Source organism: Scylla paramamosain, chromosome 30 (genome assembly GCF_035594125.1).
Source record: "Scylla paramamosain isolate STU-SP2022 chromosome 30, ASM3559412v1, whole genome shotgun sequence".
Classification (NCBI taxonomy): Eukaryota; Metazoa; Arthropoda; class Malacostraca; order Decapoda; family Portunidae; genus Scylla; species Scylla paramamosain.
The window spans coordinates 17,929,115-17,954,114 of NC_087180.1; the positions used below are offsets into that span (position 1 = coordinate 17,929,115).

Genomic DNA, 25,000 nt, shown 5'->3' on the forward strand with positions numbered 1-25,000 from the left:
CTCTCTAGGGGAAAGCTTGCGTCTGAGAGTGAAAGTGAGGCAGGTGCGAGGCGGTGAGGGGAGAGTCGAGGGCAGGAGGTGGGAGGGTGTGAGGGGAGGCAGGTAAGGCAGAAAGACAGACGCACGAGGGAGAATCAACAGGTGTCTCGTTATGATTCCAGGTGTTCAGAGGTGTAGGAAGGCGTCTGTTAGTTGTTGTTGTTGTTGTAGTAGTAGTAGTAGTAGTAGTAGTAGTAGTAGTAGTAGTAGTAGTCAGTGTTCTTTTGCTGCTACTAATACCATTATCGTTCTTACTATTTGATCAACAGTAGTCGTATTAGTAGCAGCAGGAGTAGCAGTAATAGTAGTAGCAGCAGTAATAGTGATTCAAATCCATTTCATCACCTGACCATCACCACCACCACCACCACCCACCACCGTCATATAGTTCATCAGCTACCCGCGTTTCCCCTGAGTGTCTGCGCGTCCTGATCTCTTTACGAGGGTTGTTCCGCCGCCCTGGGAGAGAAGGGAAAACCAACCTTAATTGTTATTTATCGCTTTCAGACACAGAAGGACTGCACTATTGCCTGATCTGCGTCCGTGTGTGTGTGTGTGTGCGTGTGTGTGTGTGCGTGTGTAGTGGGAAGGTATAGGGTGAAACGACGGGGAGAGGAGGAGGAGGACAGATCAAATAAAGGGAAGAGGAGGTGGCTGAGAAAGAGATGAGGAGAAACAAGGAGGAGGAGGAGGAGGTAGAGAGTAGGTGGAAGAGGACGGGAGCTGAAACAAAAACGAAGAAGAGGAGGAGGAGAAGGACAGTTGAAACAAAAGGGAAAGGAGGTGAAGGAGGTGGAGGCGGTGGAGAGGACCTGTGGGATCCTTCTTGACTTCAGGAAACTACACCTGGATTATCCCGGATCACCTGTTATTGATATCATCCACCCCCTCCCCCCCTCCCTCCATTCCCCTCCCTTCCTCCCTCTCCACTTCCCTCTCCCCTTCCCTACTCGTATCCTTTCCTCTCGCCTTTCCTCTTGCTCCTCTTCTCATTTTTCCTTCCTTTCTGTTCGTTTTACTTACTCTCCTTTACTCTCTCTCTCTCTCTCTCTCTCTCTCTCTCTCTCTCCTCTCTCTCTCCTCTCTCCTCTCTCTCTCTCTCTCTCTCTCTCTCTCTGTTTCAGCTTTAAAAAAGTGAAAAAAAGTAACAGAGAGAGAGAGAGAGAGAGAGAGAGACAGAAGATAAATTGAGAAAGACACGAGAAATAGAAGTTATGACTATGAAGGAAAATAGGAGGGAAAAAATATGACTTGCAGGAGGAGAGAGGAGGAGGAGGAGGAGGAGGAGGAGGAGGAGGAGAGCAGGAAACAGTGGATAGGTTAGCCTCATCAAGACAAATTTAGCTCAGCATGGTAGCAAGACGTGCCTTCCCCCCCCTCACATTATTACCTCCTTACCCCAACTCCCCCTCCCCCCTTTTCCACCCCAAGTTCCTCCTCCCCCTCCTCCTCGTGCGTCCCACAACCTCGCTTCCCACACTTTCTGGAGCGAAGAGTCCCGTTTTCTTTTGCGCCACTCGAGGTGTTACTATGCTGTTCTTGGAGTCCCTCATGGTAGCCTCTCACGTTTTCTATTGCCAGTAGTTCTCAGTTATCTGTTATGGTAGCTTTGCGGGCACTGTTCAAGTATTCGTAACCGTTTTCTGTTCTTTTCATTCATTTTGGTGACATTTCAGTATCACCGTCGGTTTGTGTTGTGGCCTTGTGTCTCCCAACCATCCAACCATCCACTTAAGTAATCGTTATTCGTGTCTCTGCTTTTGTATCTCATCCACATACTGATAGTTTAGTTCCCCCTCCAACTATCCACTCATCCACATAATCATTACTCCATGCCCTTATCTGTTTTATTCATCCCCAGTCATCCACTCATCCTGCTTCGCTTCGTGTTTATTCGCCTCCTCTATATCTTAGTCATGCTGTTTTCCTCCCTCCCCTCCTTCGCCTTATTCCGCTCCCCTGTCAGCTGTCTAGCCTGGCCTTCCTTCTCTCATTATGCTCTGGTCTGTGTTAGTGGCTCCTGGGGACGTCTTTTATGATCAGTTATGCTGGCGACTTTGCGGTGAAGGGAGGACGCAGCGCCGGGGAAGGGAAGAAGGGATGGAAAAATGATGACTGCCTTGGGAAAATCGTAAGAAAAACTGGTGAAATTTAGGGAAAAATGGGAAGGGAAGAAGGAGAAGGAGAAAATGAAGTGAGGTAAATGAAGGAAAAGGAAGGGAAGGGAGGATTAGCTTTAGGAAATTAAGAGAAAAGGGAAAAATGGAAAGGAAAGGAGATAATTAAGAAAGGAATAAAGGGAAATGAAGGAGTGATGAAAAAAAAGGAAGGAAAAGAAGGACTAGCTATGGAAAAATAACAGAAACGGGTGAAATTATGAAAAAAATGGAAAAGGAATAAAGAGAAAAAATCAGAAAGAAAAAAAGGAAAAGGAAGGAATGATGGAAAAAAGGAAGTAAAAACAAGAAAAACATACATAAAGATAACAAGAGATAAAACGAGGAAAGGGGATAAGAGAGGAAAGAAGAGAGAGAAAGAGGAAAAGAGAGAGAGAGACGGGAAATAAAATAATGAAGGAGCTTGAAAGGAAAATAGGCACATAAGAAAGTAGGAAAACCATGCAGGAAAATATATTATCTTATTATGTGGTTACCTCCAGTGCTTGAGTATCCTCGCTACTTGTGTGAGAGTAGGGAAGATAATGGAGGAGGAGGGGGGTGCGTAGGGAGGAGAGGAAACAGGAAAAAGTGGAATAAGAGAAGGAAGGAGGAGAGATGGGGAAGAAGGGAAGAGGAGGAGGAGGGGGAGGTGAAAGAGAGTAGAATAATGATATGAAAGAGAGGGTAGTGAGGAATGGTAAGAGGTGAGAAGGAGAAGGAGGAAGAAGAAGAAGAAGAAGAAGAAGAAGAAGAAGAAGAAGAAGAAGAAGAAGAAGAAGAAGAAGAAAAGAAGAACAGTATGCAAAAATTAAGAAAAGAGTAGAAAAATATAAAGAAAAGACTTGGAAGAAGAGGAGAGAGAGAGAGAGAGAGAGAGAGAGAGAGAGAGAGAGAGAGAGAGAGAGAGAGAGGGGGGAAAGAATAAGAAGACTTAGGAAAAGAAAGGGAAACGGAAGATGAGGAGAAAGGAGGAGGAGAATACGGGAAAGAAAAGAAGAGAGGGAGGAGGAGGAAGAGGAGGAGGAGGAGGAGGAGGAGGAGGAGGAGGAGGAGAAGGAGGGGGCAGTCTAGAGTTGATTTACTTTATGACTTCCTCCGTCATGATGTGCCTTCTGCCACACCCAACCTCCTCCTCCTCCTCCTCCTCCTCCTCCTCCTCCTCCTCCTCCTCCTCCTCCTCCTCCTCCTCCTCCTTCTCGCTTCCCTTCACTCCGTCACTCAAACTTTTTTCCATTACTTTTTTTTTTCCTTTCCCCTTCACATATTTTTCGTGTTTATCTTTTTTTTTCTTTTTTTCTTTTATTTAGTTTCCTTTCGTCTTATTTTATTGATTTTTGGTAGTGGCTTTCTCTTTTCTAATGGACTTACTCTTCTTCTTTTTCTTCTTCTTCTTCTTCTTCGTCTTCTTCTTCTTTTCCTTCTCGTTCTCCTCCTCCTCCTCCTCCTCTTCCTTACTACCACTAACTAAAGACAAAAATAAAGAAAACAAACAAAAGTAAAACCGTGACTTGAAAAAAAAACGAAAAAGAAGAAGAGAAGAAGAAGGAGGAGGAGGAGAAAAAAAGCAGGATAAAGATTGGGGTTAGAAGGGAGGGATGAATGGAGGATTGGAAAGACTGACTGAGGGGGGAGAAGGGAGGAGGGAAGGGAAGGGAAGGGGGGAAAGGTCTGTATACCCCTTCATCACTCTTACGACCCACATTTGTTGCAAGGCGTTAGAGCGGATGCAAGTTCCCTTCCCTTCCCTTCCCTTCCCCTTCCCTTCCCCTTCCTTCCCCTTCCCTTCCTTCCCCCTTGCAGTGAAAAATTATTATTCTTGGTTGTACTTTCCTTCAGTTTCCTCTACTTTTCCCTCCATTTTCGTTGATTTTCCCTTCAGTCAGATTCTCTCTCTCTCTCTCTCTCTCTCTCTCTCTCTCTCTCTCTCTCTCTCTCTCTCTCTCTCTCTCTCTCTCTCTCTCTCTCTCTCTCTCTCTCTCTCTCTCGCTCTCGTCTTTCGGTTTTCTTTTTCTTTCCGTCATGTTCAGTCACTTTCAGGAGGCGAGTGAGCCATCGACTGCTAGGAAGGTGAGTGGTTGGCTGACTGACTGACTGACTGACTGATTGAGTGGCTGGCTGATTGATTGGCTGGTTGGCTGGCTAATTGGCTGATCGACTGACTGGCTAACTGACTGACTGACTGATTGGCTGATTGACTAGTTAACTGGTAGACTGACTGGTTAATTAACTGACTGGCTGAGTGATTAACTAACTGGTTCACTGGCTAACTGGTGACTCAGTGGTTAGCTAGCTGGTTGACTTGCTAAATGGCTAGCTAACTGGGTGACCGAGTAGGTTGACTGGTTAACTGGCTGGCTGAGTGGGTGGTTGATTGGTTAACTGACTGGCTGGCTGGCTGGCTGGCGGTATGTCTCCCTCTTAGGCGCACTTGTGGTTAGGAATCAGCTGTTCACGATAAACAGTTCCTCCCAGCTGATTATGTCGTAGTTATTGTTGCATTACATTATTTTCTTTCAGTTTCCCGTTTCTTTCTCTCTTTTTTTTTTTTCCAGGCCCTTGATCTCTTAATGGTTCCACGTGTTGAAAACTGTACTGGGATTTTCTTTAACTATTTTTTCTCTCTTCATGCCTGTCAGTGTGTGTGCGTGTGTGTGCTCTTAAGTTGGATTCGACCCGGGCTATCAACACGCATTAAATGAAAGAGTAAGTTGCAAGGGAAGTTACTCGATTCTAAAGACGATTTCCTGTACGTGGAGTGAAAATTGAAGTGATTGTAGCGGTGGTGGTGGTGGTGGTGGTGGTGGTAGTAGTAGTAGTAGTAGTAGTAGTAGTAGTAGTAGTAGTAGTAGTAGTAGTTTATGTCCTATATTGTTCTTGTTTGTTTGTTTGTTTAAGTGGATGTTGTTTTTTAGTGAAGTTAGTGTTTTATTCCTTGTTTGTTTACTATCGTCTTATTCTTTCCTAAACCAAAAGTAAGATTAAGCAGTTAAAATTTCGCCTACGTAATTTAATTGAAAGGTTATAAACTGATAAAATAGACTGACAAGAAAAGCTGGACAAACAAGTATACGAAAAAAATAAATAAAATAAAACACAGAGAAAAGTTAAAAGCTAAGTAAAAATGTACGAAAATAATAAGAAAAAAAACAAAAAAAAGTAGAGAAAATCCAAATAAACAGATAGAAATACCAGATTAACCAAACATTAACCCGAGTTTCGAGATTCTGAATAAAAAAGAAGCTGAACTCCTTCCATCCTGTTAATGTTAAACACAGGAAGACACGACGAGCAGTCCAAGGTGCCCAAATCTAATCCCGTATCTCGAGATTTTAAAATGCAAAGAAAATGGGGGAAAAAAACCTGCAAGCGACACATAGATCTCTTTTTGCCACTTTGCTGACGTCATACGGTTGAAAATAATAGGAAAAGTACTGTTTTTTTCCCAATTTCCTTCACCCATTTCCTTCATCTTATTACTGCAAGACTCACCCTGCCTGTACCCTTCTCTCTATCGTCACCCTGCCACTGCAAGACACCCTATAGGAGATATAACAAGGGTGACGTTAACAAAAGTCTCAGGTTCAGTAATCAGGAGGAATCTAAGTTTGAAAAGGTTAGATAGGAGAAAAATAGTTTACAGTAAAGATTAATGGAATAGACTCAATGATCAGATTATTAGTGGGGAATCATTAGGGAGGTTTGAATGACTAGACAGATGTATGGATGGGGATGACAGGTGGAGATAGGAAGGTACGTCTTATTACAGGGCCTGCCACGTGTAGGCCTGATGGCTTCTTGCACCTTCCCTTATTTTCATATGTTCTTTTGTTCTTATTACTGTTATCCTCACTATCACCTACGCTCTGCTATTCTCACTACTACTGGCCACACTACTGCTATTTCTTCGGTGAGCTGACGGTGAGGATAGAAGGTGCTAGTGATGAAGAAAGAGGGAATAGGAGAAGAAGAAGGGAAGATAGGGAGAGGTGGAGAAAATTATGAGAAAAACGAGAAGAATGAAATATGTAGGTATCAAAATTCGTCAGACAGGCCACTTGTTATCTCCTCCTCCTCCTCCTCCTCCTCCTCCTCCTCTTGCTTTCCTCTTTCCTTCACGTATTTTTTCTTCATCATTTTCTGTTTCTCATTTTTTTTCTTCCTCTTCCTACCTCTCCTCAACCTCCTCCTCTTCCTCCTCCTCCTCTTCCTCCTCCTCCTCCTCCTCCTCCTCCTCCTCCTCCTCCTCCTCCTCCTCCTCCCGTAGATAGTATGCAAACATGCTCACTGTTCGGAAATGGCTGAACGGAAGTCATAAAAGAGAGAAACACGTGTATCTTTCCGTGCCACTGGACCATTTCTCTCTCTCTCTCTCTCTCTCTCTCTCTCTCTCTCTCTCTCTCTCTCTCTCTCTCTCTCTCTCTCTCTCTCTCTCTCTCTCTCTCTCTCTCTCGCTCGCTCTGGTTATCTTGCTCATTTCTTCTTTTTTAATTGCTTTATCTAAATCTTAATTCTCTTCCTCGCTCGATCGCTTTCTGTCTTTCTCCACCTCCACCACCACCACCACCACCTCCAGCGCTACTCCACCTCAGCCAGCCACATTCAATTAGGGGGCAGTTGGAGTGTGTCGCGTCCCTGCCTTGGTAATTGGGAGAGTGAGTGAGTGTAAATGTTGTTGGGACACGAGACGGGGGAGATCAGTGGGGTCTTCCTCCTCCTCCTCCTCCTCCTCCTCCTCCTGTTCTTCGTTCGCTTCCTTTGTATCCTCCTCCCACTCTTTCTTTTTCTTCTTGTGCCTCATTTTATTATTATCGTCTTCCTTGTCCTTTTATATTCCATCCTCCCTCTCTTTCTTCTTCTCATTCTCGTTTTCAATCTCCTTTGTATTCCTCCTCCTCCTCCTCCTCCTCCTCCTCCTCCTCCTCCTCCTCTTCCTCCTCTTCCTCCTCCTCCTTCTTGTTCTTTTCTGCTTCTCATTCTCTTTCTTATTCATTTTGTATTATTTCCTCCTCCTCCTCCTCCTCCTCCTCCTCCTCCTCCTCCTCCTCCTCCTCCTCCTTCTTCTTCTTTTTGCCTCCACGAAAACAACAATAGCGTCAAACAATAACAACAACAACAACAACAACAACAACAACAACAACAACAACAATAGCGTCAAACAATAACAACAACAACAACAACAACAACAACAGCAACAACAACTACCCCTACTACTACTACTACCCCTACTACTACCCCTACTACTACTACTACTACTACTACTACTACTACTACTACTACTACTATTACGTTACAATGGTGATCTCTAACGATGGCAGTACTAAGAAGAGTACTTTAGCCATTATTCTTTATTGTTATATTTTATGTTTGCAATTTCCTTTCATTCTTCTTTCCTGTTGAGGAGGAGAAGGAGGAGGAGAAGGAGGAGGAGGAGGAGGAGGAGGAGGAGGAGGAGGAGGAAGAGTAGCAGCAGCAGTCATGAGAGAGAGAGAGAGAGAGAGAGAGAGAGAGAGAGAGAGAGAGAGAGAGAGAGAGAGAGAGAGAGAGAGAGAGAGAGAGAGAGAGAGAGAGAGAGAGAGAGAGAGAGAGAGAGAGAGAGAGAGAGAGAGAGATGATAACTGATAATCATAAGAGACAGATGACGTAGAAGAAGAAAAGAAGAAGAAAAAGGGGAAGAGGAAGATAACTAGTCGATAAAAGAGAAGAGGGAGAGGGAAAGAGGGAAGAGGAACACGTAGGAGGTAAGGAAGACAAGGTAGAAGAGGAGGAGGAGGTTACAGGGGAAGAAGACGCGAGGGAAGAGAGGAAGAGGGAAGAAGGGAGGAGAGAGGGAGGTTACAGAAACATGGGAGGAACGAAAGTGGAGGAAAGGGGGAAGGATAAATTGGGGGAGGGGGTTGAGCAATCATACATGGGGGAAGAGGAAGGAGGAGGAGGAGGAGGAGGAGGAGGAGGAGGAGGAGGAGGAGGAGGAGGAGGAGGAAGTGGGTACATGGGTAGGGGGGGGGTAAGAGGGCATGCAGGTGAAGGCCGACAGGTGACCCTCAACTAAGTGCCCAGGGCTAGGCAGGTGTGCTTAGGTGTTTCCTCTCTCTCTCTCTCTCTCTCTCTCTCTCTCTCTCTCTCTCTCTCTCTCTCTCTCTCTCTCTCTCTCTGGTAAAGTGAACAAAATAACGCCCTCTTTACCTGTTGCTGTGTAGGTGTTTGTGCGTTTACGTATGCATTTGTGCGTACGTACGTATAGGCTAATGACTCCTAACTCCACGTGCCAGGAAGTGGAAGGGGGTCAGTGCCCATCGAGGCTAACTAAAGGAATGGGTGGTTTGGGGAAGGGGATGAGGGGAGTGGAGGAAGCAGAGGGATGATTGTGGAGTAAAGAAAGGAGGGATGAAGACCGTGAAGGAGGCATTAGGAGGAAGAGTTAAAGGGGAATGATTGTGGGGGAGGGGCGCTGGTCTCCTGGGGGTGATTACGCTGCTTTGAGGTTTCTGGGGGGAAGAAGAAGTGAGGATGATTAGGATTTCAGGGCAAACATAGTGGGGGGAGGTTAGATGCGAGTTTAGGTGAATAATATCGTCAGGTTTTGGGAGGGAAAAGTTACGTTGATAGGAGCTTGCATAGGAAAGCGTGGGAACGTCTGTGTGTGTGTGTGTGTGTGTGTGTGTGTGTGTGTGTGTGTGTGTGTGTGTGTGTGTTTGACGTTAAAGTAAGGAAGTTAATGACGGAATAGTAGTAGTAGTAGTAGTAGTAGCAGCAGCAGGAGAAGAATTAAAACACACACACACACACACACACACACACACACACACACACACACACACACACACACACACACACACACACACACACACACACACACACACACACACACAATTAAGTATGCAAAAAATTTAGAGAAACGAAAAATGAAAAGAAAAGAGGGGAGAAAGAACAGCAAGAAGAGGAGGAGGGGGAGTGTCGAGGACGCCCCACACTGACGCTGAGGCAGGTAAGGAGGTGACCAGCCTGTCTTTTCTAGTCACGCAAACCACTTAGGTGTTGATTCATTCCCTCAGATTACAGAAGTTACCGTTTAGTTAACTCCGGGGAGGCTTTTTCTTCCGCCTCACTCGTTCCTTGGGGCCTAAAATCTGCTGAGACTTGTGTTTTAGCTCAAGAAAGTATCATGGAGTTTTGTTTTGTATTTGGTGTGTGTTTGTATGGGTGTTTGTGTGTGTGTGTGTGTTGACAGGTGTGGTTTTTAGTGATTGGGTTGTGTGCGTCCTTGGGGGGGGACTGTGGGAGGGGTCTGGTAAAGTTTTTGTGTGTAATTTTAAGCTGTTCGTACGTGCGTCTTGTTGTTGTTGTTGTTGTTAGGATTGTTTATAGAAAAGTAGTAGTAGTAGTAGTAGTAGTAGTAGTAGTAGGTGTTATTACTATTAATGTCATATTTTTAGGCAAGGAATAAAGTAAATAGATGAAAAAAAAAGTTGTTATGAGATACATAACCTCTTCCACTCCCAGTCCCTTTATCCTCCCCTTCTTCCCCCCCCCCCCCTGTCTCTCCAATCCCTCACCTCTGGGTTTCCTCTTATCCCTCCTCCACCCTCCCTCCCCTCCCCTCCCTCCCCGTCGTAATACCGTTGTCACCGTGTAATAAATCGGTTGTATCAGATAACACAAGATAAGGTTGAAACTCCCACTGACTATCCCTTTATTCTAACCCTTTTTATTCAACCTTATTCGCTCACACCATTAGTCACTGTATTATTGATCTGTCTTATTACACCTGTCTCGTGTGCGTGTGTGCGTGTGTGTGTGTGTGTGTTGGGTTAGGGTGGGTATTGGGTATGGGCTGAGTGTGCGTGGGTGGGGTTGAGGTATGAGTGACGGTGTGAGCTCGTGTTACCTGGAGGCTGGCGTGTAACCGGTGTGGCATTACCTGAGATCCTGCCCACCACTGCCCCACCTCAGCCCACCTCAGCTCACCACCCACGTCTCGCCTCCTCCCTGCCGCTAAGTTTACACCTCCATCACCTTCCCTTCTCCCTTCCTCTCTTCGCCATCACGATAAGATTATTACCGTACCAATAAACGTTTATATCTTTGTATACAAGGATGTAGTAGTAGTAGTAGTAGTGGGTTTTCTTTTATGTAGTTTTTTTTTTTCTTTCCTCTGGTGATGGAGTTAGTGTAGGGTTGTGCAGTTAGAGTTAATAGTTTAGTTATGACGTAAAGAGTTGTTAGAAATTTATTTTGGTTTACTCTCTCTCTCTCTCTCTCTCTCTCTCTCTCTCTCTACTCTCTCTCTCTCTCTCTCTCTCTCTCTCTCTCTCTCTCTCTCTCTCCCTAAAGAACACAATTTTTATGGATGATATTTCCAAAACAAAATACAGCAGGTTCCTCTCTCCCCTTCGCCCAACCAGAGGATCGCCTGTCACTTCACACGGACACCCCTTTGGCCTCACAAGCGCACCACAGACCTTCCACAGTATCCCTTGCATCATTTCTATTCGTGGGGGGATATTCAAAAGGGCTTTCATGTTCCTAGCGAAAGATTAGCAAGGCTTCTGTATCATCAATAGAAAAAAACATCCTTGAAAATTGAACTGATCATCTCTGTGGCCTTTGAAAAATAGCCCTTGTGAAAGAATAGAGCGACATTTAAAGGATTTAGTGGCAGTGTTATCATGTTAGTGTTGTTCTCAAGTGGCAGAGTTAATAATTGAGTTAGTGACATTGAGTGTTGCGAGATAGAAGGTTAAGTTTGATTAAAAAAAAGCCCAGATTAGAGAATATTTTTTACTTGTTCCTTGGTTTCTTGCTAGAATTGAGTGATTATAACGCGGGAGAGGAAGAGAGAGAGAGAGAGAGAGAGAGAGAGAGAGAGAGAGAGAGAGAGAGAGAGAGAGAGAGAGAGAGAGAGAGAGAGGAAGAGATGGCCTCAATAACCGGACCCCTTGCGGCTTGGTTTTCACCTTCACATTCTTGTCTGAAACTCCATCCCGGCAGCCTCCTCTCCCCTGCCTGTGGCTCCTCCCTCTGGCTCCCTCTGGCTCCATCTCTCCTTCCGTGCATCCCTCCCTTCCTCCCTCCCAGAAGCATTCCCCTCCCAGCGACAAGGAGAGAGAGAGAGAGAGAGAGAGAGAGAGAGAGAGAGAGAGAGAGAGAGAGAGAGAGAGAGAGAGAGAGAGAGAGAGAGAGAGACCATAAGTTATTAAGAAAATAGTTCCTTTTCTAAAACACAAAAGATAAACGTATATTTTTATGAATGAACAAGAAAACCAACGTAGTAAATCCCTTTGAAACTCCGTTCATATCGCTTTTCCTCGTCATTCATCGAACTTTTTGTATAAAAAACTAACTTCTCCCCTGAAAACGAAAGATGAGCATGTACTTTAACAACAAACAAAGAAGAAACAACTTAAATCCCTGTATAATCTCTTTTTTCTGTCATTTTCTCCTCATTTATCGCAATTTCCATCTTTTTATCACCCTTTTAATCATCATACTTTTTTTTTTATTTATTTATTTTTTTCTCCCGTCTCTCCTTTCGTGCCATCGTCTCGTAAACAATGTGGTGCTTCCCTCCCTTTGGACACGAGACAGTCAGGCCGTCACTGTGTCCAGACTTGACTCGTCTCAATAACACTACCTCTTCTGCGGCTACCGGGAGAAGAAGGAGGGAGGGGAGGTAGTGAGGGAGGGAGGGACAGGATGAAAATCTGATAGTTGAGAACGAAATCTTTTTTTCTCTCTTTCTCTCTCTCTCTTTCTTTCTCTCTCTCGTCTGCATCTTAGCCTATTTCTATGGAGCTCTCTCTCTCTCTCTCTCTCTCTCTCTCTCTCTCTCTCTCTCTCTCTCTCTCTCTCTCTCTCTCTCTCTCTCTCTCTCTCTCTCTCTCTCTCTCTCTCTCTCTCTCTCTCTCTCTCTCTCTCTCTCTCTCTCTCTCTCTCTCTCTCTCTCTCTCTCTCTCTCTCTCTCTCTTTTACACACACACACATACACACACACACACACACACACACACACACACACACACACACACACACACACACACACACACACACACACACACACACACACCCCACATCCTCCTTGATCATCATATCACTTTACATCGTCACTCACGCCACCTTCCTCGTCACACACCACCACCACCACCACCACCACCACCAAAAGATCACTCCTTCCCAATGCATTGAAATCTCCAAGTCACGGAAAGGAAAGTGTCTGGTTTTTCATAGTGTATTTAAAACGTGAAGCTTTCCCCATTTTCTTCTGCCATATATTACAGTCCTCGTCAGATCTCACCACCACCACCACCACCACCAGCACCACCACCTTAAGATCACTAGTTCACGTTGCATTGAAATTTCCAAGCCGCTAAAAACTGAGTGACAATTTTTTCATACTACATTCGTATTTAAAACCACGTATTTCCACCTTCCCCTACTTCCCTTCTCCCTTTAGATACCCTTTGTAGTATAGGGGATAAAGGAAAATAAGGAGGGAAGGGAAAAAAAGAGTTGAGGGAAAAAGTAACATCGAAAACAAGTGATAGAAGTCATAAGTTTTGCTGCACTGGAGGGAAACTTTGATTTATCTGATGAAAAGAGTGAAGGGGTAGGGAAAAAAGGAGGAGGAAGAGACGGGGAAATAAAAGGGTGGGAAGAATGAAGGAAGGAGAACAGTGCTATCTTCCCCCGAACACATTAGATCACTCCTTGCTTCCTCTTCATCTTGTTTCCTCTTGTTTCTCATCTGCTTTCCCCTGTTATTATTGTCATTAACGATACCATAACAACAACAACAATTACTACTACTACTACTATTACTACTACTACTACTGCTGCTGCTGTAATGACTTACTGCCGCTTCTGTTGCTGCTGCTGCTTCTACTAACACTAATAATTACGATATTTATTTTTTATGTCCCTACTTTTCTTGCACAGACGTAAAAACCGCATATTTTAATGTATGCATAAAAGTGTGTGTGTGTGTGTTTGTGTGTGTGTGTGTGTTTGTGTAGATAGGTAGGTAGGTAAAGACGAATAGGCGGAGACGAACACACACACACATACACACACAGAGAGAGAGAGAGAGAGAGAGAGAGAGAGAGAGAGAGAGAGACGAACCAGCGAGCGAGCGAGCGAGTGAGCGAGCGAGCGTGACTGGTGAAGCGTACCGTCCAAGATGCTCATTAGCAAACATAAAAGGTACCACTGCCACTCAGCCCTCCTCAGCTCCCCCCTCTGGATCGTAACGTGGCCACACTGTTACCTTTTACGAGGCCAGTTGTTAAGGCAGCCGTGCTATACTGCAATTACAGACTGCACGGGAGCATTACCCCTCCCCTCTTCCCTCCCTCCACGTCACTCCTCCCTTCTTTCATCCCCTCCACGTCTCTCCCCCCTCCTTTATTTACTCCCTCCACGTCACTCCCGCTCCCTTATTTCCCCACTCCTTTCCTCCCTCCACGTCGCCTCGCCTTTATTTCCTCTCTCCCTTTTTCCTTCGTTGCCCCCTTCCCCTCTTTCTTTACTCCTTGTTTCTCTCCCTACACGTCGCTTTCCTTGCCTCCCTTTTTCCCTCCCTACTCATCTTATCTTCCCTTCTTTCCTCTCTCCACGTCTCTACCCTCCCTTCTTCCCTCCTTCCACGTCGCCTTCCCTTGCTTTTTCCCTCCCTACACGTCTCTATCCCTCTCTTCTTCCCTTCTCCTCCTCCTCCTCCTCCTCCTCTTCTTCCTCTTCCTCCTCCTCCCTTCGACAGCGGAAACTCACCAGTGTGGTTAGACTTTACTTTTCCTCTGCCAGTTTTATTGCAATCACATCTGGAGGTAGACAGTTCTCGGGAAGGTAATGATCAGGGGGACGCAGACTAACCCTTCTCCCTCTTCCCTTGCTTCCCTTCCCTCCCTTAACTCCCTTCCTCATTCCCTTTCTTTTCGTGTCTCTCTCCCTTGTACACCTCCAGTTTTTTCCTCCTCTGCTACCCTCCTTGTATATAAAGCACTTTTGAAGGACAGTTTTGGATAGAGGAGGGGGAGGATGTGTGTGTGTGTGTGTGTGTGTGTGTGTGTGTGTGTGTGTGTGTGGTTAATAATTATGAGACTCACGGAAACTCACGCAAAGCTCTCAGTTCTCCGCCTCGCCTCCTTTCTCATAAAATTTTGTCTTCTTCCTCCTCCTACGCTTCTGTCTCCTCCTCCTCCTCCTCCTCCTCCTCCTCCTCCTCCTCCTCCTCCTCCTCCTCCTCCTTCTTCTTCTTCTTCTTCTTCTTATTCTTCTTCTTCTTCTTCTTCTTCTTCTTCTTCTTCTTCTTCCGTACTATCCTGTCTCTCATTGATAGCGTAGAATAGTTACCCAAACAGACTAGTAAGGACATCAGGGTCTGTTACTGCTTGGGCTTCCTTCTTTTCCTCTTCCTCCTCCTTCTCTTCCTCTTCCTCCTCATCCTCATTATTGTTTTTACTATTCTTTTTACTTACTGTTGTATGTTTATTTATTTTTTCTCTCTCTTTCTTTTACTTTGTTTGTTACTTTGATATTTTATAATTTTCGTGTTGTTTTCCTTTTTGCTTTATTTGTTACCTTGATATTTTACGTATTGTTTTCCTTTTACTTTATTTCCTGGTGATCGAAGCCGCGGCCTCCAGAACTCAAGGCACCGCTAATTTATTCACGACGTCCTTAAGTCGCTTTCCTTCACATTCCCTCTTGCTTCTCTCTCTCTCTCTCTCTGACACTCACAAGCGTTCACTCTTACTAAACGGAATGGTGTTAGGAAAGACACACACACACACACACACACACACACACACACACACACACACACACACACACACACACACACACACACACACACACACCTGAGCTGTTTCAAGAGGTAGGTTTCAGTAAACTTGTCCTTAAATTTTGTATAATCCTTTTGACTGTGGGGACTTGCACCTTTCATTGGCTTTTTTTTTTTCCATAGCTTTTTTGTTGCCCTATGCCAGAGACCCTCTTACATAAACACACACACACACACACACACACACACACACACACACACACACACACACACACACACATACAGACACTACATCACAGCACATCCGTCCTATAAGATCAAATTCCGGATAAGGAGGACAAAAAAAAAAAAAATCACTTCTCGTTACTCCCTCATGGAGATAATTAGCGTATCATAAAAGGCGATATAAATATTCGCAAAGTACCTCGTTTATTTAGACTCGTTCTCATAACTGAAGACGTTCTTTAAGCTATTACCAGCCACTGTAATGGGATCGTACCCTCTTTCCTGCTTGATTCACTGGGCTAAAGTTTTGCTGTGCCTGGTAACCGAAGAACAGCAAGGGAACCAACACGGAGGCACGACGTTGTGTGTGTGTGTGTGTGTGTGTGTGTGTGTGTGTTTCTTGCAGCAGTACAGCTTTGGGTGGAAGACTTGTTATAGAATAGCTGCTGAAAAAAAAAAAAAAAAAATCTCGTATTTTACATATTATTCGTGTATCTTTTCTTTAACCGAACTTGACCATCAACTGAGTGTAAGTTAACACAAAACATTTAGATTACGGGACTAGTTATAAAGAAGATACTGAAAAAAAAACTCTTATTTTGCGTATTACTCGTGTTCTCTTATAACCAAACCAAACCATCAACAGACAACAACTTAACACAAGACTGTTAGACCACGAGACCCAAGGGCGAGGGAGGGAAAGCACGAAGCACAGCAGTGGAAGCCAAGCACAGGAGGTGACTTGACTCGTGGACTTGTAGGCAGGAGTGTACCTTCTACTTTCCTTCCTTCCGTTCCGAGGCATTTAGTTCCGCGGCTGTAATTGCCCGACCCCGCGTATCCATAATGCGGTCGGTGGTGATTGCTTTCCCGCGCTTGGGACTCGGTGTGTTTGCTTACTACCACTGTGTGTCTTGTCGGGCCGAATTTATAGCGTGTAATGACTCCTCCTCGACTCGTGTCCTATCGCTTGTGTGTTCCTGTCAGGACGTGTCGGAGGAAATACTGCACCGCGAAATGGAAGTGCGAGAAATCAGACGGACGTACAGATAGACAGATAGACAGGGAAACAGACAGGCAGACGATACGTGTTCTGTCATAATGAGTTTTTTTCTTTTATTATTTACTGTCTGTACGCTGGGACCTGGAATTTGGGGTCGTGTGTGTGTGTGTGTGTGTGTGTGTGTGTGTGTGTGTGTGTGTGTGTGTGTGAGGCAGACAGGACATTAAACAAGCCGTCAACACCTGTCGCTTGAACAAGAATATAACAAAAAATGGAGTGAATTATAATATCTCGCCACTGTGTTTGTTTTGCCTCGGGGGAGTACGAGCAGAGAGAGAGAGAGAGAGAGAGAGAGAGAGAGAGAGAGAGAGAGAGAGAGAGAGAGAGAGAGAGAATAAAAGCGAAAACAAGAGCGAGAACGAGAACACTAGTGGAAGGGGAAACCGAAGCAGGAGTAGGTAGGATAAGATCAACTATTGCTGGATGTAATATGTAATTATGGAAAGGAACGAGGCTGTCCCACCTGCTGCCGACCGATGGAGTATCATTACTTCGTTTTACAGATCAGTTCTTTCACCACCTGCTTCTTTTATACACGCAATACAAGTAAATAGGCGAACCATTCGGACTAATCAGGGTTAACTCCGGGCCAAGGCGAGGAAACCACAGTATTGCAAGCAGTCCCCGGGATCACGCCAAGACCAGTGCGCGCAGTCACAATACAACGCTTGATTGCTGTGCGATTGTGCGTGTTGCTGTTGTCGTTGTTTTGTTGTTGCAAGCTATCGGGTGTTCTGTACCTACTCGCTTTGTTCTCTCTCTCTCTCTCTCTCTCTCTCTCTCTCTCTCTCTCTCTCTCTCTCTCTCTCTCTCTCTCTCTCTCTCTCTCTCTCTCTCTCTCTCTCTCTCTCTCTCACCAGGAGGACGAGTTTCAAAGGTTATTTAGATTGACTGTGTTCTCATTGTTTTTATTTATTTATTTATTTTTTTCATGCTGGTGATGGAGAAGCTAGAGATCTGAAAACACCTTTGAAAGACTCACTAGAAATATGAATATCCTTGAGAATTTCATTAACTTCCACTGGAGCCTGTTAAACTGTCACTAGAACCATGAAACACCCTTGAAAACCCTAATAACTTCCAATAGCGCTTGTTAAACTCTCACTAGAATCATAAAATCATCCTTGAAGACCCCAGTAAATTTCAATACCGTCTGTTAAACTCACTAAGAACATGAAAATCCCAGTAACTTCCAGTAGCACTTGTTAAACTCACCAAAATCATAAAAATACACTTGAAGACCAAATAGTTTTCAATACCTCCTTTTAAACTCACAAAGAACACGGAAATTCCCTTGAAGACCCCAGTAACTTCCAATAGCGCTTGTGAAACTCCCACCAGAATCGTGAAAACACCCTTGAAAACCCCAGGAACTTCCAAGAGCACCTGTTAAATTCACTAAAATGCTCGGAAATTTGACACATCGTCTGCAAACTGTAGGTGTTCTCTCTAGTAGTGAAGCCCACCCTTAGCCAAGCCCTCTGTTAGCGTAATGTGCTCTTGTTAACACCCGTAATCATTTTTATGAGTTTTTTTTTTTTTTTTGTGAAAATTATAGTACAGCCAGACATAGTGAACACTTAACGCGCTGTACTCTACGGAAGTGTAGTTTGGATGTAGTGTTGTTGTAATATTATGTAATTTTTTTCTTTAAACTGTCAAATCACTCGTTTATTTGCATCTGGTTTGTGGATAGGAATATAGGTAGGTTTGTTTATTTCTATAGAGGGACTTATGGCTTCGTGTGTCTGTTCTTATCCTCTTATGTTCTATCGTACTTAGTGTCTTATGTTCTCTAGTCTCCGTGTATTCTTATGTTCAAGCGCTATTGGTGCCTATTGTTCTTGCAACGTTCTCAGTGAGGTCGCAGTCTGAGCCACACGTCTGAACTCAAATGAACACGATCCATAAATATACTGCAGTTCCTTGTTTTATCGTGATGGCGTGAGGGGCGTAAGTCTATGTTCACCACGCTCCTTGTCTTGCGTGCCTCTCTGCCTTGCCCTTGACTCGCCTCTCACGCCAGCTCCTCCCCCTGCTCTACTGTTTGTCTCTCTGTCTCTGTGTGACTGTTCCTGTGTCCGTGTGTTTCTGTCGGGGTAATGCCTCGGAGTGTATCTCAGTCAATTAATTTCTTGGGTGAGTTTACAGTTTCCGTGTCAAACTTAGAGTCATATTCTAAAACACTTCTGCATGTGCCGCGCCTCCACTACATTCAACTCACTACATTCTAGTTTATTTTATATTGGTTTTTAAGGGTGTTTTCATGTTTCTAGTGACAGTTTAACATGATTTGTACATTATGAACAGGAGAAACACTCTTGAGAACACGGCTAATCACCTCTGTGGCCTTTGATAATAGTCGTGGTGAGAGAGCAAAGCGTTTCTGAATACGGGTCCCAGTTAGCAACGTATTCAAGTTATGGCCCGAGGAGGCGGAGGCAGGGAGGGAGGACCGCCAGCATCCGTTTTCTCCGTGCTTCGTATCCTCTTCCCCAGCAGCGACTCCCCCAAGTGGTTGAGGTGATTTGTGCGGTTATGTTTGTATTATTTCATTCGTGCAAGATCCTCGTGTTTTATTGAAAATGTTTTGTATATTAGTTCAACAACAAAATTAGGAAAGATTACACGGATTAGTATTTAGGTCGTAGAGTGTTTACCGTCCCGGAGTTAATGAAGGTGTTGGTTTTCCTGACTCGTGCTGCCTCGAGTGATGGTGAACAAGTAGCGGAGATTACAAGTTGCCCCACAAATTTGGTTCAAACACTCCTTCTTACATGGCTGCTTCACAAAAGGAATTTCGCAGCGTAACATTTTATGCAGCAAGTTCTGGTTTCCAATTACTGCCGAGTTTTTGTGTGGCAGCCCTAGCACCGCCCCTCCGCCCCCACCACCAACCGGGAAGAGCAGGACTCGTCCGCTGCCCCTCGGCGGTGGGGCGGCTTCTGATGTCCCCTGGTGGGAATCTTGGCAAGGTGAGGTGAGGCGGCAGACTTGTTGGCGCCTCGCAGGGGAGATGTCCCCGTGAGTGTGGCCGCTGACTGACGGTGGTGACGCCGGAAGGCAGGAACGAGGAACGGGGCCATCGGGCATGTGGGCTTCGGACGCCCCTGGTGGAGGCCGCGGCTTGGCGGGAGTGGAGGGGAATGGCAGGGAGAGAGGGGGGCGCCTCAGCCTCGCGGGTGGTGCCGCCGCGGGACACTGGCAGACGGAAGTCACGCGGCGGATCACTCTGGTTTCCAATCAGAAAATTTTTCGCAGAAGGGAAATTCAATTATCCAATGATTTTGTATTTTATTTTTGTAGTAATTTTCTAATCATTAAAACACTTATTATTTTATTTTTACTTAGTTATCAATGATCTGTAGCTTTGCCTGAAGTGGAGGATGTAGAGTAGGCGGTGCAGGTTGGAGGCAGGCTGACGCGCCCTCTCCCCGCAGGCCAGCAGCAGTTCCGAGCGTTCGCCTTGGGCCAGCGACCCTTCCTCGACACCCGCTTCAGCGACCACCTGCGGGAACTCGAACTGAGACGCAAGAGCGACTCCATACCGCCGGGCATTGGCTTCAAAGTGCCGCACACCGGACCCTCCTCCACGCAAGGTAGGCTGCCGCGCCGCTCACCGCTGCCCTAGGTGGGTCCCTCTGTCTGCTGCACCTCCCTCTGTCCTCTCCTTGTTAGCCACGCACTGCCTGCCGCCTCCCTCTCCGGGTCGCGGCGGCAGAGCGTGCACGTAGTGGAGTAGAAGCGTCACACACACACACACACACACACACACACACACACACACACACACACACACACACACACACACACACACACACACACACACACACTCGTGACTCAGAAGGGCGAGGGCGCTGCGTGCAGCATGTCAGTCTATACAGTAGCCGCCGCGCCTATGGCCCGGGCGTGATGCGGGGCGGGGCGTGCGCCGCACCGCCCCTACAAGGGAGAAGTCGCTGAACTGACGGGAAAGATTCTCACCCCGAGGCGTCCCCTTGCCGGCGCCGCGGAGGGACCGTTATGCTCGTGGCCGCGGGACGGTGCTCCGCCAGTTCACTAAGTCCAAAGTCAGGAGAAAACTGGCCCGCAACACCTGTCCCCGCCCGCCGCGTCCTGCCGTCCCGCCCCCGCCCCGCCGCGCTGCAGACACAATGGCTGTAATCTTCCGTCTACTAACACCCGCGCCACTCACTTAATGCAGCATGGGCGGAATAAAATACTGGAGAGGGAAAAAAATATCACAGTTACTCACACGGTCATGATTATCCGCACTAAGTAGTGACTGAAGGAGAAAGACTGTACTTCTTCCTTGACGCGGCGAGAGAGTGAAACTAACACTTACCCTGCCGGAGACTGAGTCGTGTCCTGCCGGCGGGTAGAGGCGGCTGGGCAGGTCTTGGAGGAAGCAGGGAACGTCTCTGCTGGTACGTAGCGCTCCCTGTGTGTCTGTGTGTGTGTGTGTGTGTGTGTGTGTGTGTGTGTGTGTGTGTGTGTGTGTGGTGTGGCGTTCAGGTCTAGTGGGCGAGGCAATAATTGTCAGCCGTTTGATGTTGAGAATGATGGTGACAGAGAAGAAGAAGGAGGAGGGAAAGAAGAAGAAGGAGAAGGAGTAGGGGACCAACAACAGCCGGTAGAGGTCTTGCATCAGGCAGTAATTACGACGAGGTTGCTCCAAGACAGGTTATTTGTATTGGGAGCAGAGCAGTGCCGTCGCAGTACCTCGGTGCCTCCCGGTGCACGTGTGGGCCGCTCCTCGCCACGCCGCCAAGGACACTGGTGGAAAAGGGAAGGAATAGAACGGCATAGTGACTGGAGGAAAGATACAGAACAGGAGGGCATGAGATAAGAAGCAGGAACGGAATGACAGGAGAAGAAAAGATAAGAGCATAAGAAAAAAAGAAGCAGAAGATAATGAAAGAAAGACGACATAAGGAGGGATACGAAATGATGAGGAATTAATAAAAAGAGAAACAGGAGAGAATAAGGTAAGGGAAATAGACAAAAAAAAAAATAGAGAACGTAAGAAAAGAAAGAGCAGGAAAGATGGTGGAAAAGGGAGAGGAGAGAAGAAGAAGAAAGGAGGAGGAACAAGAGAGAAATAAAGAAGGAGAGGGAAAGAGGTGAAAAGGATGATAATATTTGTAGTGATAACGAAAAGAGCAATGCAATATTACTTTCTGTGTGTGTGTGTGTGTGTGTGTGTGTGTGTGTGTGTGTGTGTGTGTGTGTGTGTGTGTGTGTGTGTGTGTGTGTGTGTGTGTGTGTGTGCGCGCGTGCATCATAATGAAGTGCAATAAATGAATGAAGAAGTGCAGAAAAATAGATTAGCCTATTTATTTATTCATTTATCTATTTATTTATTTATTCATTTATTTACTAACATTTATTATAGAACTCGCGTGCTTGGGAAAAATAAACCAAAAAATACAATAATAAAGACGTTTGTTCAGACTTAACCCTCAGTGAAATTATGACGGAAGAGGGAGGAAGAAGAGGAGGAGGAGGAGGAGGAGGAGGAGGAGGAGGAGGAGGAGGAGGAGGAGGAGGAGGAGATATGGCTGACTGGCGCAGGGAATTTGGAGGGAGGAGAGAAAAATAAGAATATGGTCTCGCAGGTAAAGAGGAGGAAGAAGAAGTGAATAAAGGAGGGAATGGAGGAAAAGAACGTTAATTTACCCTCCAGATTCTCTTCCCTTTTTCCTCCAATTTTTTTAGAAACACGTGAACACTTGATGAATAGATGAAAAGGAGAGAAAAGGAGATACGAAGAGAAAGAGAAGAAAAGAGATGCAGTGAAGAAATAGAGGGAATTAAGATAAACAGGAAAGAAATAGGAAGAAAACAAGAGATAGAAGAAGGAAGATGTTATGTAGAGATTGAGATAAAAGAGAAAGAGAGTGAAGAAGAGAATTATAATGGAAGGAAAATGAGAAGATGAGACAGAAGGGAGGGAGGAGAAGGCGTGGAGGTGTTATGGAGGAGAAATGGAGAAGTGGAGGGAAGAAGAGGAGGCTTATGATAATTGAAATAACATAATTATAGAGCATGTGTTTAGAGCGGCGTGACGAGGAGGAGGAGGAGGAGGAGGAGGAGGGGGGGGGGGAGGGGGAAGACAGTAAACACGACCGAGAAACCTTGTGTGTGTGTGTGTGTGTGTGTGTGTGTGTGTGTACCTGTAAATAAGTAATGTGTACCTATGTAGAGGAAAAAACGTACACACACACACACACACACACACACACACACACACACACACACACACACACACACACACACACACACAAGTATATCAGGAGTCCTCATGTAACTGAAAAGGTGTGCATGGGAACAGGTGACACGCATGTAATTAAACCCATGGGCGGCGTGGGCGTGAACTTGGATATGGGCGTGTGGATAAAGGATGAGAAGCTATGGGCATGACATGGGTGTAGATAAGATACGAGGTATGAATGTAATAATGGGTGTCACTGTGGGTATGTGTGGGAACCTATGGGTATGAGGGGCGGGTATGGTTACTGTGCTATGGGCGTGAGTTGTGGGGAGGTGGGTGTTGGGGGAGTGTGGGTCAGGTCAAGTGCTAATGAGGTCATTACTCACTCTCTCATCAGTCTCACCTCTAGGCTGAGTAATTAAGGCAGCCCGCTTCCCTCCTACTTTTTGTGAGGAAGATGGAGGAGCAGGAGCAGGAGGAGGGGAAGGAGGAGGAGGAGGAGGAGGAGGAGGAAGTGGGAAGACTGTGGGAATGTCTCTTTTTAGTATTAACTTATTTTATTATTATCTATATAACTTCACTACATTGTCCTAAGAGAGAGAGAGAGAGAGAGAGAATTACTAACCTATTCTATTTTCTGAAACATAACTTGAATTCATTGTTTTCCATCCTTGAGAGAGAGAGAGAGAGAGAGAGAGAGAGAGAGAGAGAGAGAGAGAGAGAGAGAGAGAGAGAGAGAGAGAGAGAGAGACTTATCAGCCACGTAGCAAAGCATAACCAACACTGTTCTCTCATCACTACTCTCTATTAGCAATGCACTAGAGTTTAAACCAGTTTGTAGTAAGAGCACCATCACAATTATCGTCTTCTTTTTATAACCTGCTCATTTAACACTCGTAAAAACCCAAGACGAGGACAGTGCAATGTAATATTTCCAGTCAGGCATCTATTTTCAAGTCTCCCTCCTGCATTTGAGTCTTAATAACGCTGGTTTCGTGTGTAGCTTCCCTGCGATACAAGGTTTCATTAGTCTTGTCACCCTCTCTGTCTTGATTTCCTCTTCCCTGGGTGTTCTGGCGATTGCGTGTGTGTGTGTGTGTGTGTGTGTGTGTGTGTGTGTGTGTGTGTGTGTGTGTGTGTGTGTGTGGTGTTCTTGTTTGTCTTGTTTCCTTGCTGGGTAGAATTGATAGGGAGATGGGAAGAGAGAGGGAGAGAGGAGAGAGAGAGAGAGAAGAGAGAGAGAGAAGAGAGGAGAGAGAGAGAGAGAGAGAGAGATTAACACTTTCTATTCACAAAATTTCAACATTATATGGAAAAACATGAGAGAGAGAGAGAGAGAGAGAGAGAGAGAGAGAGAGAGAGAGAGAGAGAGAGAGAGAGAGAGAGAGAGAGAGAGAGAGAGAGAGAGAGAGAGAGAGAGAGAGAGAGAGAGAGAGAGAGAGAGAGAGTAAAGCGTGACACTTCGCGGAACCTTCCCTCCCCTTCCTCCCCCTTCCTCCCCCCTTCCTTCCCCCATCCCTCCACCCCTCGCCCCTTCTCCCTCTCCCCTCTCCCCCATTCACCCGACAGCGGTCATTTGTATATATGCTGATGAGGTCTGGACTCCCACACACTCACAAACTCCACCACTCACCTTAATTGCCAAGGGGGGGGGACAGGTAAGCAGGGGGAGGAGGTGGCAGGGAAGGGGGAAGGAGGCAGAGAAGACACAGATGGGGGGGGGAAGAATTGGGGAAGGAAGGGGACAGCGTGGCAGAAATGATAGAAACGGAGAGAAAGTTTAAGAGGAGAGACACAGAGGGGGGCTGGGGCGGCGGGGTATGTTGGACAGACAGACAGACAGACAGACACACACAGACAGACACACAGGGAGAATTGTGAAATAAATGGAGCAGGGATGTCGGACGAAGTAACCAAACACACACACGCACGCACACACCTACTTAAACCCCCCCCCCAAGATTAATAGCAAACTCAACAACAGCAGCAACAACAACAATAACAACACAAAACAAGATGGCGGCAGCACGTCATTATGAAGCAGTCCCGGTAATTATTCACCTCACGTATGTAAATCACCCTGAAGCTAATTACCACATCTCAGGTGGGCGAGGTGGACAGGTATGTCTGACCCGCTGCTCTTGCCTGACTGTGCCCCACTTACCTCTCCTTCCCTCAGTGGCCAGGTGTGCCAGATAAGACCTTTGCCAATTAATGACTGTGTGTGTGTGTGTGTGTGTGTGTGTGTGTGTGTGTGTGTGTGTGTGTGCGATTAGTTACTGTACAGGTGCTATAGTTATGAAGGAATACGTTATTTTCGTTTTTTTTTTTTTTCTTTCTCTTTTTTCACATTTTTTTTTACAGTTATTGTCACTTTTCTTTCTCTTTTTTTTGTATCTGTTTTCGTTCTTGTTGTTTTTTTTCGTTTTTCGTTTCCGCTGTTTGTATTTTCTCGTGTTTTCTACTTTCATCATTTTTTTCCCTCTTTTCTTTCTATTTTCCATTCATTTTTTTCTTTTGTTTTT

At 45.7% G+C, this 25,000-nt stretch overlaps 1 protein-coding gene across 2 annotated transcripts in view; it reads left to right on the forward strand.

Annotated features, from left to right (window-relative positions):
- LOC135115957 (runt-related transcription factor 3-like) overlaps positions 1-25,000 on the forward strand; it is a 120,510-nt gene that overhangs the window by 87,551 nt on the left and 7,959 nt on the right. The window contains exon 3 of one of the 2 annotated variants that reach the window (XM_064033112.1): positions 19,702-19,860. The exons of the other annotated variant lie outside the window; for it this stretch is intronic. Coding sequence (XP_063889182.1) covers positions 19,702-19,860 — 159 coding nt within the window. The remainder of the gene's footprint in view (positions 1-19,701; positions 19,861-25,000) is intronic. 2 annotated transcript variants of the gene reach the window in all.